Source organism: Carcharhinus amblyrhynchos, chromosome 23 (assembly GCF_965287045.1).
Source record: "Carcharhinus amblyrhynchos chromosome 23, sCarAmb.v2.hapA, whole genome shotgun sequence".
In the NCBI taxonomy this organism is placed as follows: domain Eukaryota; kingdom Metazoa; phylum Chordata; class Chondrichthyes; order Carcharhiniformes; family Carcharhinidae; genus Carcharhinus; species Carcharhinus amblyrhynchos.
In genome coordinates this window covers 2,883,314-2,901,724 of record NC_137346.1, presented here as the reverse complement: position 1 = coordinate 2,901,724, position 18,411 = coordinate 2,883,314, and the positions used below count along the sequence as shown (strand labels likewise).

The 18,411-nt window shown below is 45.5% G+C and overlaps 1 protein-coding gene across 1 annotated transcript in view; it reads right to left on the bottom strand.

The window, feature by feature from the left end:
• Positions 1 to 8,442, bottom strand: part of crk (CRK proto-oncogene, adaptor protein) — a 46,676-nt gene extending 38,234 nt beyond the window's left edge. The window contains exon 1 of the mRNA XM_080210396.1: positions 7,670 to 8,442. Coding sequence (XP_080066522.1) covers positions 7,670 to 8,434 — 765 coding nt within the window. The 5' untranslated portion in view covers positions 8,435 to 8,442. The remainder of the gene's footprint in view (positions 1 to 7,669) is intronic.
• Positions 8,443 to 18,411: the final 9,969 nt, after the last annotated feature.

Here is an 18,411-nt window from a genome sequence, read left to right as displayed (position 1 = left end):
GCTGAGGTCTGAAGTCACAAGTAGGCCGTACCAGGTAAGAAGATTAGTAAATCAGATGGTTTTTAATGACAATGATTTTAGACTTTGAATTTGATATTCTTACTGAATTCAAGGAACAAAGTACAGTACAGCACAGGAAACAGGCCCTTCGGCCCTCCAAGCTTGTGCCGCTCATTGTTCCAACTAGACCATTCGTTTGTATCCCTCCGTTCCCACGCTGCTCATGTGACTATCCAGGTAATTCTTAAACGATGCCAGCGTGTCTGCCTCCACCACCCTACTTGGCAGTGCATTCCAGGCCTCCACCATCCTCTGCGTAAAAAATGTCCCTCTCGTATCGGAGTTCTACCTCGCCCCTCTCACCTTGAGCCTGTGGCCCCTCATGATCGTCACCTCCGACCTGGGAAAAAGCTTCCCACTGTTCACCCTATCTATACCCTTCATAATTTTGTACACCTCTATTAGGTCTCTCCTCATTCTCCATCTTTCCAGGGAGAACAATCCCAGTCTACCCAATCTCTCCTCATAGCTAAATTTCACTATCTGCTGTAGTGGGATTCAAACCTGGGTACCCAGAGAATTACCCTAGGTCTCTAGATTTCAAGTCCAGTAACACTACCACTACACCACTGCCCCACGTTATGGGTCCTTAAGCTTGGTCTTGTACTCTTTTTTAAGAAAAGCTACTTCAGTTGCAATTATTGCAAAATGCCATATGCAACTAATGGATACGTTCACGCTGTGTGCATTTCATTCAAATTGAGTCATAATATCAACTAAACAGGGGACCTTTGACAAACAATTTTGTAAAAACAATGTCTTGTGCACTTTTTCTGAAACGCTATGCCTATTAGTTATCTTTTTGCAGCTCATTGAAACAATGATGTCCTCATGTTGGCAAAGCTCAGGCTTATCAAGCATTGTGCTTATTGAATAGCAGACTTAAACAGCTATTCTGTGCCAGCAACAACCCATGGAAACCAAACTGTTTGTTCCACTGTTGACTGAGGGAGGAATGTTGGCAAAGACACTGGGAGAACTTCCTGACCCCAAACAGTGCAATGAAATTGTCAGAAGCATAAAAATAAAAATCTAATCTGACAATGTGTGGATATGAAAGACTTGGCGGCATTTTCAAAGTGTCTCTTCAAATTGTAAAAAAAGAATCACGTGAATTGGTTATTCATCTCATGGCTGTTACTGGGATTCTACTGTTCACAGAATGGTGCTGCATAAAAGAGGCAGACCGTTCCCTCAGTCTCATGCCCCATCCAAATGGCTTGGTATCTGTATGGTCACAGCATGGTAAGAAGCTGAAAAACTCCCAAGTTGGCCTCTGGGCATACATTTTGTAAATCATATGCTTTTTCTAAAAGCATAGCCATCTTAAAGTCTCCAATTAACCTGCTCCAAAGAGAACAATCCCAGCTTCTCTAATTTCTACACAGCTGCAATGCTTCTGACAGCCAACATCTTGATTTTGAAATTCTCATTTTCGCGCTCAATCTTCTTTCATTCATTCATGAAATATGGACATAATTGCAAGAACTGTATTTATTGTCCAACCCCAAGTTCCTCCATAGGCTGGTCACCTCTCTATTGCTATAGCCTACTTCAGCCCCCACACCCTTGAAGAACACTACCTTCCTCCATGTTTACTTGTATATCCCTCACTTTCTGTAACCCAACATGGTTATGCCTTCAGCTATCAGGGCCATGAGCTTTATAATTCCAACACTGAACTCGTCATTCTCTTCTGAAAAAATAATGCTCAAAATCCACTCTTTGGACAAGCTTTTCATCACCTTTTCCCTCTGCTCCTTGGAATATAACTTTTGTCAAATTTACAGGGATGTAAACAGACATGTTTCAGGTGATTAGCGCAGCACATTGACTCACTGTTTCTGCAAATCTCCAATGAGGCTGACACTATTACAAGATGTCATCTCTTGGACCAGATATTAAACAGGAGATACATCCACCCTCAGGAGGAATGTAAAAGATCCCACAGCATTATTTCAAACAGCAACTGGGGAAATCCCCCTGCCTCTTTGCCATGCTAATATTTGGCTCTCAACCAACAAGTGATCTGGTCATTTATCCCATTATTGCTTGCAGGATCACGCTGTGTACGAACTGGCAGTCACAATTTTCCCATTCTCAGTGAATATTCTGCAAAAATACTTCCTTGGAAATCTATTATAAAAATATAAGCTCCAGTTCCATTACCCTTTCAGCAATGCATTACAGACCATCATGTGCCGATCACTTTAAATCTATAGAAACCATACACAATTTTTAAGCAGATCATTTTCACAAACCTGTTAAATCGCTACTTAGCCTTTGCTGCTCCAAAGAGAACAATTAAAGTAATGTATCGGAATCACGGAATTGTTACAATACAGGAGACCATTCAGCCCATCCTATCTGCACTCATTCACAATGAGCAATTCTCCTCATATCATCGCCCTATCTTCTTCCCCGTAACCCTGCATTGTTCCTTTTCAGATAACAGTCTAATTCCCTTTTGAACACTTGAGTGAACTTGCCAGCGCATTCCACACTTTAACCAGTGTGAGAAAAGGTTTTTCCTCATACCATTATTGGTCATTTTGCTAATTACTTAAGATCCCTGCTTTCTTGTTCTCAATCCTTTCACAAGTGGAAACAACTTTCTCTACCCTCCCTATCCAGACTCCTTACCATTCTGAATACCTCCACCAAATCTTCTCTAAACCTTAATTTCTCCCAAGAAAAAAAAAGTCCCAACTTCTCCAGTTTAAACTTCATTTATTAGTGTCACAAGTAGACTTACATTAACACTGCAATGAAGTTACAGTGAAAATCCCCTAGTTGCCACACACTGGCGCCTGTTCAGGTACACTGAGGGCGAATTTAGGATGGCTAATGCACCTAACCAACACGTCCTTTGGCCCGCAGGTAGAAAACAAAGCATCCAAAGGAAACACAAACAAACACAGAGAACATACAGACACCATACAGACAGTGACCCAAGCCAGGAATCGAACCCAGTCCCTGATGCTGTGCTAACCACTGTGTCGCTCGTGTACATAATGAAGTTTCTTATCCTTGGAACCATTCTTGTGAATTTCTCTGCACACTTTCCAACGCCCTCAAATATTTCCTAAAGTGTAATGCCTAGTCATAGGCTGAACATTCAAGTTCAGCATCACCACATTAATAGGGGCATAAAATTCAAAAACAAAGCCAAGGATGCTCTATGCCTCATTAACTGCCCTCTCAACCTGTCCTACCACCTTCAACAACTTGCACACATACATAACTAGTTCCCTATGCTCCTAGAATTATAGAATCAGAAAGAGATCATTCAGCCCGTCGAGCCTGCACCAACAACAATCCCACCCATGCGCTATCCCTGTAACCCCACTACTCTCCTTGATTCTAAGGGGCAATTTAGCAAGGCCAATCCAACTAACCTGCACTTTTTTTGGGCCGTGGGAAGAAACCAGAGCACAAGGAGGAAACCCACACGGACATACGGAGAACGCCTGAGCGGAGTTTGCAGGGTCACCCAAGGCTGAATTGAACCCGGGTCCCAGGCCCTGAGAGGCAGCAGTGCTAGCCACTGTGCCACCATTGCTTGATTTGTTACATATTAATAAACAGTGAAAAGTATTGTTTGTTGTGCACTTTCTAGACAAAGCATACCACTCATAAAAAGGAGCAAAGTAGAGGGCGCAGAATGTGTGTTAGTCATAGCTAGGATGCAGAGAAAGATCAACTCAAAGATCTGATGGCAGCTGGGAAGAAGCTGTTCTTGAGTTGGTTGGTATGTGATCTCAGATTTTTGCATCTTTTTCCTCAAAAAGTGAGCGGGAAGAGAGAATGTCCAGGCTGCATGGGGTCCTTGATTATGCTGGCTGCTTTCCAAGGCAGCAGGAAGTGTAGAAAAGAATGGAGTCAATGGAATGGCAGGCTGGTTTGCATCATGGACTGGACTTGGTTCACTTTATTTTACATTGTCTGCCCACATTCTTCCTTGCAAAATTAATCACCAAGTTTCTCCGCATTGACCTTCATTTACCACTTATCTGTCCAGTCCGCATCTTGAATATGCTTTTTTGAATTTTTATATAATTTGCTTCATAGTTCACAATGCTTCCAAGTGTCGAAACTGTAACCAACATCCAGGCCAAGAGCAAAGATCCCAATGCTGACCTTTGGAGATCTCCACTATGGATCTCCCTCCAGCCTGAAAAACCTCCATTAACCAGTACTCACTGTTGCTTGTCACTCAGCAATCCATAATGTTATTGCCTTTTTTATTCCATGAACCATAACTTTGCTTGCAAGTCTGTTGTATGGCACTGAATCAATTTTTTGGAAGTCCATGTACAGCATTATGCTCAGCATTGGCACAAAGGTATTGTCATTGGACAAGTAATCCAGAGAACCAGGATAACGCTCTGGGGATCCGTGTTCGAATCTCACCATGGAAGATAGTGAAATTAGAATTCAATAAAAATCTGGAATAAAAAGTCTAACGATAATCATGAGACCATTACTGATTGCTATAAAAACCTATCCGTTCTTTCGGGAAGGAAGTCTGTCGCCCTTACCTGGTCTGGCCTACATGTGACTCCAGATCCAAAACAGTGTTGACTGCCCTCAGGGATAGGTAATAAGACCATAAGATACAGGAGCAGAATTAGGACATTTGGCCCATCATGTCTGCCATTCGATCATGGCTGGTATGTTCCTCAACCCCATTCTCCAGCCTTTCCCCGAAAGGTTCTTGATTAGTGAAGGGATCAAAAGTTATCTCTGTCTTACATACACTCAATGACTTGGCCTCCACAGCATTCTGTGGCAATAAATTCCATCAATTCACCACACTCTGGGCTGAAGAAATTCCTAAACTTGATTCTAAGGGTCGTCACTTTTCTCTGACACTGTGCCATTGGATCCTAGTCTCTCCTAGTAATAGAAACATCTTTTCCACGATCACTCTATTCTAGCCTTTCATTATTCTGTCAGTTTCAATGAGATCCCCCTCATCCTTCTAAACTCCAAGTACAGACCCAGAGTCCTCAGACACTCCTAATACATCAAGCCTTTCATTCCCAGGATCACTTATGATCCTGCTTTGGACCTTCTCCAAGGCCAGCACATCTTTCCTTAGATAGGAGACTCAAAGTTGCTCATAATACTTCAAATGTGATCTTATAAAGTCTCAGCAGTACATCTCTGCTTTTGTATTCTAAATGCCAGCAACACCCACATCCCGTGAACAAATTTTAAAAAATTCTTTTAGCCTAGTAGGGCAGGAGGCCATTCAGTCCATTATACCAGCATCAGCTTTTTGACAGAGCTATCCATATACTCCTACTCTCCAGCTCTTTTCCCACAGCTCTGCATTATTCTTTACAAGTATTTGTTCAATTCTATTTTAATATTCACTACCAGAGTGTAGTTGAGGCCAAAATGTTGTCTGATTTCAAGGAGAAATTAGATACTACTCTTGGGGCTAAAGAGATCAAGGGATATGGAACATAAGAAATAGGAGCAGGAGTAGGCCATCCAGCCCTTTGAGCCTGCCCCGCCATTCAATAAGATCATGGCTGATTTGTCGTGTCTCAGTTCCACATTCCCACCCTCTCCCCATAACCCTTAATCCCCTCGCTTATCAAAAACCCATCAACCCGCGTCTTAAAAATATTTAGCAAGGCAGCCTCCACCACCTCAACAGGCAGAGAATTCCAGAGATTCACCACCCTTTGAGTGAAGAAGTTCCTCCTCAACTCCGTTCTAAACCGCCCCCCCTTTATCCTGAGGCTGTGCCCCCTAGTCCTACTGTCCTTTTTGAGCGGGAAGAGCCTCTCCACCTCTATCCTATCCATCCCATTCATCATCTTATACGTCTCAATGAGATCTCCCCTCATTCTTCTAAACTCTAACGAGTACAAGCCTAGTTTACTCAGCCTCTCCTCATAGCTCAACCCCCTCAACTCCGGCATCAGCCTAGTAAACTTCCTCTGCACTCCCTCCAAGGCCAAAATATCCTTGTGTAAGTGCAGCGACCAAAACTGCACACAGTACTCCAGCTGCGGCCTCACCAATGCCCTATACAGCTGCAGCAAGACCTCCCTACTTTTATATTCAATCCCCCTCGCTAAGCGATATGGGAGCAGGGAGGTAGGAGGGAAATCAGGACACTGAATTTGATGATCAGCCGTGACCATGATGATTGGCAGAGCAGGCTCAAAGGGCCAAATGGCCTACCTCTCCTTCTAGTTTCTATGTTAAAATTATTGAGGCCATTTCCACCACCCCATTTGGCAGTACATTCCAGGTTTATAACGTGTTATGAAAAATATTCTCATCTCCTCTCTGCTTTGTTCCCAATTACAATAAATTGGTGCCCTCTGGCTCCAGGTTCTTCTGTCAATGGAAACAGTTTCACTCTTACCTATTTTTTTCCAAACAGTTTGAGACTTTGAACACCACTACCAAATATCCCCTCTACTTTCTCTGAAGAAAGAAGAACAACCCCAGCTTCTCCAGACCCTTGTCCCAGTATCATTCTGGTAACCAATGGCTCAATTTTCAAATTCTCATCTTCACGCTCAAACTCTCACCCCTTCAAATTTCTGGAACCTCCTCCAATTCTGGCTGTGCGCGCTAAGTTTTAATTGCTGCTTCACCAGTGGATGTCCCTATTCTCTGGAATTACTTCCCTAAGCCTGCCCCAAAAGCCCACCAATGCCTCAACTTTCTCAGAAGACTAAGGAAATTTGGCATATCAACTACGACTCTCACTAACTTTTACAGATGCACCACAGGAAGCAATTTTTTCTGATTGTATTACAGCTTGGGCTCCTGCTCCGTCCAATATTGCAAGAAGCTACAAAAGGTCATGAATGTAGCCCAATCCATCACAGCAAACCAGCCTCCTATCCATTGACTCTGTCCACTCTTCCCACTGCCTAGGCAAAGCAGCCAGCATAATTAAAGACCCCACATACCATCGACATTCTCTCTTCCACTTTCTTTTATCGAGAAAAAGATACTGAGATCAAGTACCAGCCGACTCAAGAACAGCTTCTTCCCTGCTGTCATCAGACTTTTAAGTAGACCTATCTCACATTAAGCTGACCTTTCTCTACACCTTAGCTATGACTGTAACAACATATTCTCACTCTCTCCTTCTCCATGAATGGTGTGCTTTGTCTGTATAGCATGAAAGAAACAATACTTTTCATTGCATACTAATACATGTGACAATAATGAATCAAAATATATTTCCATGCGGCTCACTGTCAACTTGCCTGATAACTTGCCTTGAGACATTTTGCAATAAGGGCATTAGATTCCCATAATCATGGCTGGTCTAGGAAGAAGAATCTCAGATTCTCCTAGTCACTATACATGATAGCTTACATTTATACAGTACCTTCAACTTTCCACGGTGCTTCACAGGAACGCTAGCAAACTAAACTTGATGCTGAGTCAGACAAGGAGAGATCAGGGCAGAATATCTTAAGTGTGAACCTGTGCCAGGAGATCTCTTCATTCTTCCCAAACACTTGCCATCCTTCCTAGAGTGTGGTGCCCAGAAGCGATGCTCAGGCTTAGATTTGAGAGAGTTGCTGTGAAGGGGTAAGTGAATGAAATGGAAGGCACCTACCTCCAGAGCCAGGGCTGTCTTGTCGTAGGCATTGGGGACCCGCTTCTGGAAAGCGCGGGCATAGACCGGCCCGTTCTGTAGGTTGGGCAGCGAGGCGCTAACACTGGGCTGGGCATAGGGGCCGAACTCGGGCTGGCCAGCCCCCGCCTGCTGCTGGGCCGCCGCCTGCCCACTCTCTGGGCTGTTGGCTGGGCCGAGCAGCGAAGTGGGCCGGCATTTCTCCACATAAGGCACGGGGATCATGCCGCAGCGGCCTTCGCCGTTCTGGGCGTTCCACCACTGGTCCTCGGGCTTGTCCAGGATGCGGAGCACGTCGCCCTTGCGGAACGGCAGGTCCTCCTCATCGTTGCCCGGGAAGTCGAAGAGGGCACGGACGAACTCGGCCTCGTCGGGCGCGACGCGGGGGCCCGGGTTGAGGGGGATGTACGGCGTGGGCATGTGGACGGGCTCCAGCAGGGTGGTGGTGTCCAGATAATGGATCTTGTAGAACTCCAGCAGGCCGTGGAGGTGCTCGAACTCCTGGTCTCCGATCCGGTAGCGACCGGGCCCGGGGCCTGGGCCTTGCTGCTGCCGGCTGTTGATGATATAATGCGACACCTTCGAGTTCTCGCTGACGCTCAGCACATAGTCTCCCGGGATAGTGCGGCTGTCCCTCACCAGGAAAGTGCCGTGCTTCTGGCCTAACAGCAGCTGCACAGCCTGGTCTCGCCGCATGGGCCCGAAATACCAGCTCTCCTGCTTCTGGGCGTCGAAATTAGCCGCCATCTCCCACCGCCCCGTCCCCCCTCCACCCTCTCCCCGGGCCGGGGCCCCGCTCCACTCCACTCCCCCGAGCTGGCGGCGCCGGCAGCGGCTTCCTCAGCGCTTAGGCCTCAGGCCTCCCCTCAGCACTAAACTCACACAAATAAAGATTTAGGAGCCTCCCGGCGGCAGACGGATGCAGCTTTACCTCAGAAAACCCGCCAGCGCTCACTATCAACCCAGACTCTGCTTCCTTTTGTTAAACTTTTTTTGAATAAATCTGTGCAAAATAACGATCCCGCCGCCCTCGCGCGCTTACTGCACCCGACCCTTTTAGACAATTTCTATCCGCCGGCAGAAAAAGAAATCGCGATCAGGGCGTTTGTTCTCTAAAAGGAGCCACCCCCTTGTGCACATGCGCAAGTGCTTTCCGACTGGCGGGGCCCGCTGACCTCACCTCCCGGAAGGGCGGTTTGTGGTGTTGCGGTCCGCCATCTTGGTGAGGTCTGGCGGCGCAGTGATGTCATCGCAATGCTATTGGGGTACAGGAAAACAAGGACAAAGATTAATTTTTACAAATAGAATTGCTGGAAAAAGACATTGTATTGAAACGTTTTGGTTTTTCCAAGGCATAAAGCTTCAACAAACTAACTTAGCAATACTCATTCTTTTTATACAGACTACCCAGTAAGAAGTCTCACCATACCTGACGAGAACAGCGCTCCAAAAGCTGGTGATTGGACTTTAACCTGGTATTATGAGACTTCTCACTGAGCTTACTCCAGTTCAACACCGGCATCTCCACATCATGATTACCTGTCCAGTGCCAGGGTTTGGGATATCCTCTCGGGGCTGGAGAGAAACTTGCAGTGGGAGGGGACAATCCAGTAGGTACCAACAACATAGGTAGAACTAGGAAAGAGATTCTGAATAGTGAATATGAGGAGCTAAACACTAAATATAAAAAGTAGGACCTCAGAAGTTATAATCTTTGAATTGTTACCTGCAGCACATGCAAATTGGTGTAAGGTACATAAAATTACAGAGAAATTACGTGGCTTAATGATTGGTATGGGAGAAGTGAGAATAGTATCTATCTCCTGACTATGCTGTTTCCTGTCACTACTGCATTCCTCATCACCGCCCCCCTATCCATCACCACCCCCCCCATCGATCACTGCCCCTCCATCCACCACCCCCATCCATCACCATCCTGCATCCATCATCGCCCACCTGAATGGCGTTGTTCACCGTGGTGTCATGATCAGTCTGCTCACTCATCCTGTCAGTTGATCTCCATCCCTAAATGCTGATTTGCCTGTACCTGCCTGACTCACAGTCACACCCTCCTGACTCTGACCAATTCTAAAGATGTGTCTAACCTAAAGGGAGTGACTGTCTCCAAGTAACTCCCTTCCTCCCGGATGCCCTGAAACTCAGACTCCACTCAGCAATGCTAAGCCCAAGTTGCCTCAGCTGCAAACACTTTCTGCAGAGATGGTTGTCCCAGATTGCAGTGCTTTCCACAGGTTCCCATGTTCTGCAAACCACCACGTCCTGCCACGTCTGTCCAATCTTATTTATTTAATGAGTCAATCAGTTAACAATTTCCACAGCTAAAGTAATAGGAAGTTCCATTCACCTAGCTCACAGACAAGGAAGGGAACTCACCAACCTTAAAGAAAAGTAGGAAGTTTAGAACCTCTTGCCCTGAATTGCCACCTGAACCAATTTTCCAATTACACACTTGTCTATGTCTCACTCCAACGTAAGTGCAGGTTGCTGGAGGAGCTACAGCTCAAAGTAGATGAGCTGGCCTCTGAGCTACAGACACTGAGGCTCATCAGGGGGAGGGAGGGTGCCGTTGATAATGGGGTGCAAGAGACATCCACACCCCCTAGACTGGCTAACTCTAAGGGTCAGGAACAGGAGGGGGCTGCTGAGGGGAGGAAGGAGGGTGGGGACCGGAGGAAGGAGGGTGGGGACCAAATGCCTCAGCCTCCCAATCTGCATAACAGATTTGAGGTTCTTGCTCCCAGTGTGGACGAGAATGAGGGCAGTGAGGTTGGTGAGCAAACTGCACACGGTACAGTGATGCAGACACAGAACATTGACAAAGAGAAGGTGAAAAGGAATGTAGTGGTAATTGGGGATAGTGTGGTTAAGGGTACTGACACTGTCCTTTGTCACAATGACAAAGAGCACAGAAGGGTGTATTGTCTGCCTGGTGCTCGGGTCCAGGATGTCGCATCGGGGCTGCAGAGGAACCTGGAGTGGGAGGGTGAGAATCCGGTCATTGTAGTACATGTGGGTGCCAATGACGTAGGCAAAATGCGAACTGAGGATCTGGGGAGGGAGTATGAAAAGCTGGAAATGGAATTAAAAAGTAGAACCGACAAGGTGGTTATCTCTGGGCTACTGCCTGAACTGTGTGCAGATGGGCGTAGGATTGATAAGATTAAGGAAGTGAATGGGTGGCTCAGGGACTGGTGTGGGAGGAATGGGTTTGAATTTATGGGGCATTGGCACCAGTATTGGGGTAGGTAGGACCTGTTCAGGTGGGATGGGGTTGGTCTGAACCGTGCTGGGACCAGAGTCCTGGCGAATCGTGTAGATAGGACTGTAGACAGGGCTTTAAACTAATTAGGGGGTGGAGGGTGCGAGGGTAGGTGAAATTACAGGGTCTAAAGTAAAGGAGAGGGTACAGGTACAGGAAGAGGCCAAGGATGTCCCAATAATAAAGGGAGTAGGGGGCGTGAGTATGGTTGGTGGCGGTCCTGCAAATAGGGTCCAGGTGAAGGCTGGGATGAAGGCACTTTATCTGAATGCACGAAGCATTCGGAATAAAGTGGATGAGCTGGTGGCGCAGATCAGCACAGGTGGATACCATCTGGTGGCCATTACAGAGATGTGGCTGCAGGGTGACAGGGACTGGGAGCTGAATGTACAGGGCTATCAAGTGTTTAGGAAGGATAGGTGGGAGGAAAAAGGTGGGGGGGCGTAGCTCTGCTGATTAAGGATAGCATCAGGGTGGTAGTAAGGGATGATATAGGAGCCAAAGAGCAGAAAGTGGAATCGTTGTGGGTGGAGATTAGGAACAGCAAAGGGAGGAAGACGCTGATGGGTGTCGTCTATAGGCCCCCGAATAATGATCTGGAGGTGGGGCGGCCTGTTAACGCGCAAATAAATGCGGCGTGCAGGAATGGAACGGCGATAATTATGGGGGATTTCAATCTACATACTGATTGGTCGACCCATGCTGGACGCGGTGGGCTTGAGGAAGAGTTCTTGGAATGCTGCCGGGATAGTTTCCTTGAACAGTGTGTGTTGGAGCCGACGAGGGAGCGAGCTATCTTGGATCTGGTGTTATGTGATGAGGCAGGTAGAATTAGGGACCTTGTGGTGAAGGATCCTCTTGGGAAGAGTGATCATTGTATGGTGGAATTTCTGATGCAGATGGAGGAGGAGAAAGTGGGTTCCTGGACCTGTGTCCTTTGTTTGAACAGAGGGGACTACGATAGGATGAGAGAGGAATTGGCGAATGTTGATTGGGGGAGCGCATTGGAAGGTAGGTCTGCTGAGGAACAGTGGAGGATCTTTAAGGAGATCTTTCTTGGTGCTCAGCAGAAATTTATTCCGATGGTTAAAAAGGATCGTAGGAGGAGAGATCATCAGCCGTGGATAACGAAGGAGGTAAAGGAGAGTATTAAATTAAAAGCGGATGTGTTTAGAGTAGCTAAGAGTAGTGGGGGAGAAGAGGATTGGGAGAGGTTTAAATATCAACAAAGAATGACAAAGAAGTTGATAAAGAAGGGTAGGATCAACTATGAAGCTGGGCTAGCGCTAAATATAAAAAAGGATAGTAAGAGTTTTTATAAATATATAAAAAGGAAGAGGCTGACTAGGGTGAACGTTGGACCCTTAGAGGATGAGAGGGGGGACTTAGTGGTAGGGGATGGGGAAATGGCTGAGGCCTTGAATAACTTTTTTGTTTCGGTCTTCACGGAGGAGGACGTGAATAGTTTGCCGGGTGTTAGCGATGGAAAGATGGTAGGCGTGGAGGGCCTGAATGACATTATTGTTACTAGAGAGGCAGTGCTCGACAGACTGGATGGACTGATTGTGGACAAGTCCCCAGGACCGGATGGAATGCATCCAAGGGTTCTGAAAGAAATGGCAGAGGTGATAGTGGATGCCTTGATGATTATTTTCCAACCCTCGCTGGATTCCGGGGAGACGCTGGAAGATTGGAAAACGGCTAATGTTATGCTGTTGTTTAAGAAGGGTGGCAGGCAAAAGGCAGGGAATTATAGGCCAGTTAGTTTAACATCTGTTGTAGGTAAAATGCTAGAATCCTTGATCAAGGAGAAAATAGCGAGGCATCTTGAGGAGAATTGTTTGATAGAGCAGACGCAGCACAGTTTTGTTAAGGGGAAGTCGTGTCTGACGAATTTATTGGAGTTCTATGAGGATGTGTCTAGGGCGGTGGATAGAGGAGAGCCGGCGGATGTGGTGTTTCTTGATTTTCAGAAGGCGTTTGATAAGGTGCCGCACAAGAGGTTATTACAGAAGGTTAGGGGGCATGGAGTTGGGGGTAGGGTGTTAGCGTGGATAGGGGATTGGCTGTCAAATAGGAGGCAGAGAGTGGGGGTCAATGGGTGCTATTCGGATTGGCGGTTGGTGACTAGTGGAGTGCCCCAGGGGTCGGTGCTGGGGCCTCAGCTATTTACCATTTATATAGATGATCTGGAGGGGGGAACTGAGTGTATGGTGTCGAAATTTGCTGATGACACCAAGATTGGTGGAACGGCAAATTGCGCGGAGGGTCTGCAGAAGGATCTAGATAGGCTGAGCAAATGGGCCAGGAAATGGCAAATGGAATTTAATGTTAGCAAGTGTGAAGTTGTCCACTTTGGTAGGAGTAATGGTAGGAAGGACTATTACTTACATGGCAAAAAACTGCAGCATGCAACGGTGCAGAGGGACCTCGGGATCCTTGTGCATGAGTCGCAAAAACCTAGCCCGCAGGTGCAGCAGGTGGTCAGGAAGGCAAATGGGACGCTGGCCTTCATAGCGAGGGGGATTGAATATAAAAGTAGGGAGGTCTTGCTGCAACTGTACAGGGCACTGGTGAGGCCGCAGCTGGAGTACTGTGTGCAGTTTTGGTCACCGCACTTACGCAAGGATATTTTGGCCTTGGAGGGAGTGCAGAGGAGGTTTACTAGGCTGATGCCGGAGTTGAGGGGGTTGAGCTATGAGGAGAGGCTGAATAAACTAGGCTTGTACTCGTTAGAGTTTAGAAGAATGAGGGGAGATCTCATGGAGACATATAAGATGATGAATGGGATGGATAGGATAGAGGTGGAGAGGCTCTTCCCGCTCAGAAAGGACAGTAGGACTAGAGGGCACAGCCTCAAGATAAGGGGGGGCAGTTTAGAACGGAGTTGAGGAGGAACTTCTTCACTCAAAGGGTGGTGAATCTCTGGAATTCTCTGCCCGTTGAAGTGGTGGAGGCTGCCTCGCTAAATATTTTTAAGACGCGGGTAGATAGGTTTTTGATAAGAGAGGGGATTAAGGGTTATGGGGAGAAAGCGGGAAAGTGGAACTGAGCCACGACAGATCAGCCATGATCTTACTGAATGGCGGGGCAGGCTCGAAGGGCTAGATGGCCTACTCCTGCTCCTATTTCTTATGTTCTTATGTATATGTTATACCAGACTCAAAGAAATGTGGTTCACTCTTCACTGTCTTCCGAAATGGCCTAGCAAGCTTCTAAGTTTTATCAAACCACTCTTGAAAGCATTTAGGGAGTTTGTGCATCAACATTGACTGCTTAAGGTCAAGAAGGCACTTCACCAGCACCTTCTCAAGGATACTCTGGGATGGACAATAAGCAGTGGCCTAGCCAACAATGCTCACATCCCAAGCAGAATAATAAAAAAAATCGGGAATGAGTAAGCTAATAAATTGTTGAGAAGTACCTAACCTGTGTGATCATATGGTCACATAAATCCGGAACTCTGCCATTATGTTCGTCAATTTTGTCCATGTTTAATTAATAAACACATTGAACCTAAGACTGGCATTCAATGAAGGCAATTTTACCAGCTCATCACGATGCGCTTGGCATGTTGGTTAGATCGTGTGAGAGGCGAAAAATGTCGCCTCTTAGAATCTTATCGGCCCTGGATTTCCAGTGGGGAGGGTGATATCTGGGAAGAGCGTGAGGCTGATTTTAATATTTAAACTCAAATTTAAATATAATTTGTGAGCCCAGGATGCTATTGTAAGGCCTCATCGGTGAAGGTGTGCATCAGGGACTTGACATGGTGCCTCGCTAGTAGGACCAGATGCCATTGAGGTGGGGGAGAATGTGTAAACTCCACACAGTCAGTCACCCAAGCTGGGAATTGAACCCAGTTGCCTGGAGCTGTGAAACAGCAGTGCTAACTACTGTGCTATCATGCTGCCTAAGGTATCGTATCTACCTTTAGTAGATACAAGTCTAACCTCTCCAACATTTCCTCTTCGGACAATACACCTATTCCAGGTGTTAATCTAGTAAATATTCTCCCATCTATTTCCAACACATTTGCATCTTTCCTTAAATAAGGAGATCAGTATTGTACACAGTACTCCAGATGTGGGCTCACCAGTGCTCTGTATAATTAAAGCATAATCTCTCTACTTTTCAAATCGATTATCTCACAATAAACAGTAACATTCTACTTGCTTTCTTAATTACCTGCTGCACTTTTATACAATCCATTTGCAATTCATGCACTAGGACACCCAGATTCCTCTACATTTAGATCCATTTAGATAACAAGCTTCTTTTTTATTCTTGCAGCCAAAATGGACAGTTTCACATTTGCCCATATTTGCCAGATTTTTGCCCACTTGCTTATCCTATCCATGTTCTTTTTTAGCCTCCTTATGTCTTATTCACAACTTACTTTCCTACCTGTCTTAATTTTGTTGGCAAATTTAGCAACCACCCCTTCAGTCCCTTCATCCATGTCATGTATAAAAACTGTAAAAAGCCAGGGTCCCAGCATTGATCCCTGTGGCATAACCTTTGTACGTCTTGTCAACCAGAAAATGGCCCATTTATGCCTATCCTCTTTTATAGAATCCCTACCATGCAGAAAGAGGCCATTCAGCCCATCAAGTCTGCACCAACAACAATCGGGCTCTATCCCTGTAACACCATGTATTTACTGTCCTAATCCCCCTGACACTAATGGTCAATTTAGCACAGCTAACCCGCTTAATCTGTACATTTTTGGACTGTGGGAAGACACAGAGCAGACAAGGGAGAGAATGTGCAAACTCCACACAGTCAGTGACCCAAGGCTGGAATTGAAATGGGGTCCCTAGCACCGTGAGGCAGCAGTGCTAACCACTGTACCACTGTGCTGCCTCTCTGTTTCATGTTTGTTAGCAAGCCCATCTTCAATCCATGCCAGTAAGTTACCCCTTACACTGAGCTTTTTTTCACAATAACAAAAGCAGGGAGTTTACCTGGGCAATATTTATTCCTCAACCACCATTATATTAAAATATGTTCTTATCATTGTCACATTCTCATTATGGGACAACAAAACTAAACCTCAGCAACTTACATTTGGAAACTTGCTGAATAATTTTTGCTCAGGACCCAGGGAAACCTCCTTTGTGTTCCTTCAAATTGAGAGGACAAATGGGGATTGGGTTTAAGATTTCATTCACAGGCGTTTGACATTATCCTGAATATTACATTTCAACTAGTATTTAATTCTCAAATTGCAGTTTTTAATTTTTGATCAGCAATTTTAAATTTGTCAAAATAGTATTGCTTTCAGCAGCTTTTAATGGATGGTTTGTTGATGCAGTACAATAATTTAGCCACTTGATGGTACTGTAATATAACCATGAGATCCAGTCGGGTGGGAGGAGACACATGTGGCACTTAAACACTGGCACGGAGCGGGATGGGCCGAATGGCCAATTTAGAAAATACTGTGTCATTCTGTATAATAACTAGGAAGGAAAGAAAGCAGTGGGACACGGTGGGGTGAACATTCGTCTCGGGGACCAGAATCAATTGACTATTTGGCAGAATCGTCCTCCCCTTTCATTTAAATCACATCCAAGATCAGGAACTGTTTTCAGAAATATCAGTTAACCATTCCATGTCACTGATCATCTACAGACAGTAATACTTGTTACTCTGTTCCAAGAGTGGGATGTGCATAAACATACATATGAACACAGAAGCTAAGAGCAGGAGTAGGCCACTCGGCCCCTCGAGCCTGCTCTGCATTCAACATTGATCATGGCTGATCTGATTGTAACCTCAACCACATATTCCTGCTGACTTCCGATAACCTTTCACCCCCTTGGTAATCAGGAATCTATCCAACTCTGTCTTAAAGGACTCTGCTTCCAGTGCCTTTTCAGGAAGAGAGTTCCATGGAATCATAACTCAGAGAAAACATTCTCCTCATCTCCGTTTTAAATGAGCGACCCCGTATTTTTAAACACTGGCCCCTGGTTCTAGATTCTTTCACATGAGGAAACATCCTCTCCACATCCGTCCTGTCAATACCCCTCAGGACCTTAAGGGTTTTGATCAAGGTGCCTCTCACTCTTCTAACCTCCAGTGGATACACAGCCAACCTCTCCAACCTTTCCTCATGAGATAACCTGCCCATTCCAGGTATTAGTCTGGTAAACCCTTTCTGAACTGTTTCTCTTGCATTTACATCCTTCCTTAGATAAGGAGATCTATCCTGTACACAGTACTTCAGATGTGGACTCACCATTGCTCTGTACAATTGAAGCAAAACCTCCCTATTTTTCAAATCGATTATCTCACAATAAACAGTATCATTCTATGAGCTTTCTTAATTACCTGCTGTACTTTTATACTATTCTTTTGCGACTCATACACTAGATTACCCAGATTCCTCTACATTTAGATCCATTTAGGTAACAAGCTTCTTTTTTATTCTTCCTGCTAAAATGGACAGTTTCACATTTGCCCACATTATACTCCATTTGCCAGATTTTTGCCCACTTGCTTATCTTATCCATGTCCTTTTTTAGCCTCTTATGTCTACTTCACAACTTACTTTTCTACCTGTCTTAATTTTATTGGCAAATTTAACAATCATCCCTTCAATCTCTTCATCTGTGTCATGTATATAAATTGTAAAAAGTTGGGGCACCAGCACTGATGTCTGTGGAACACAACTTGTCAATTCTGCCAACTAGAAAATGACCCATTTATGCCTACTCTGTTTTATGTTAGCCAGCCAACCTTCAATCCTTGCCAATGTAATAGCCTTTGATGTGACAGCTTATCAAATGCCTTCTGGAAATTTAAATACAGCAGGGCCAACAGTTCCCCTTTATGCACAGAACATGTGGCTCCCACAAAGCATAGTTAACATCACCTCTGCAAATTTACCCTGCCTTTATCATCTAATTCCCCCCCCACCCCCCTGCACTCATCTCTCTTCCCCATTAGGTCCACTCCCTCTGCTTCCACTCCCTACTCCATCTCCTTGCCTCCCCACCATCATCACTGAAAGCTGCTCCCTTGCTCCTCCAAACCCTCTCCTCTTTCTCTCTCACACCACTTCAGCTCAAATCCCACTGTTTTCAGTTAGTTAAGCTGGGATAATATCCAGGAGCAAAAAGACAGAATTAAACAGCAATGAGAGTTCTCCTGCTGATCAGGGCAGCACACTAATCCAGCAGGAGAGTGCAGCGTGGGAGGAGATGATAAATGGTTTGGTTTTTCCATTTTGATTTAATTTAAAAGCTCTCTTTCTTTCACAGTGCCTTGGATGTAAATAAATATTTTAACAACAGAGAATATTCAAGTTGGTACCTAGGTCTCCCCCAACAGCCAGTCACTGACTGGTATCTCATTACTACCTGTGTGAAAGATTGAAAATTATTCCTTTTCCAGCCGCTGTTCTTCTCAATATCTGTGGCCTATTACAGGTATC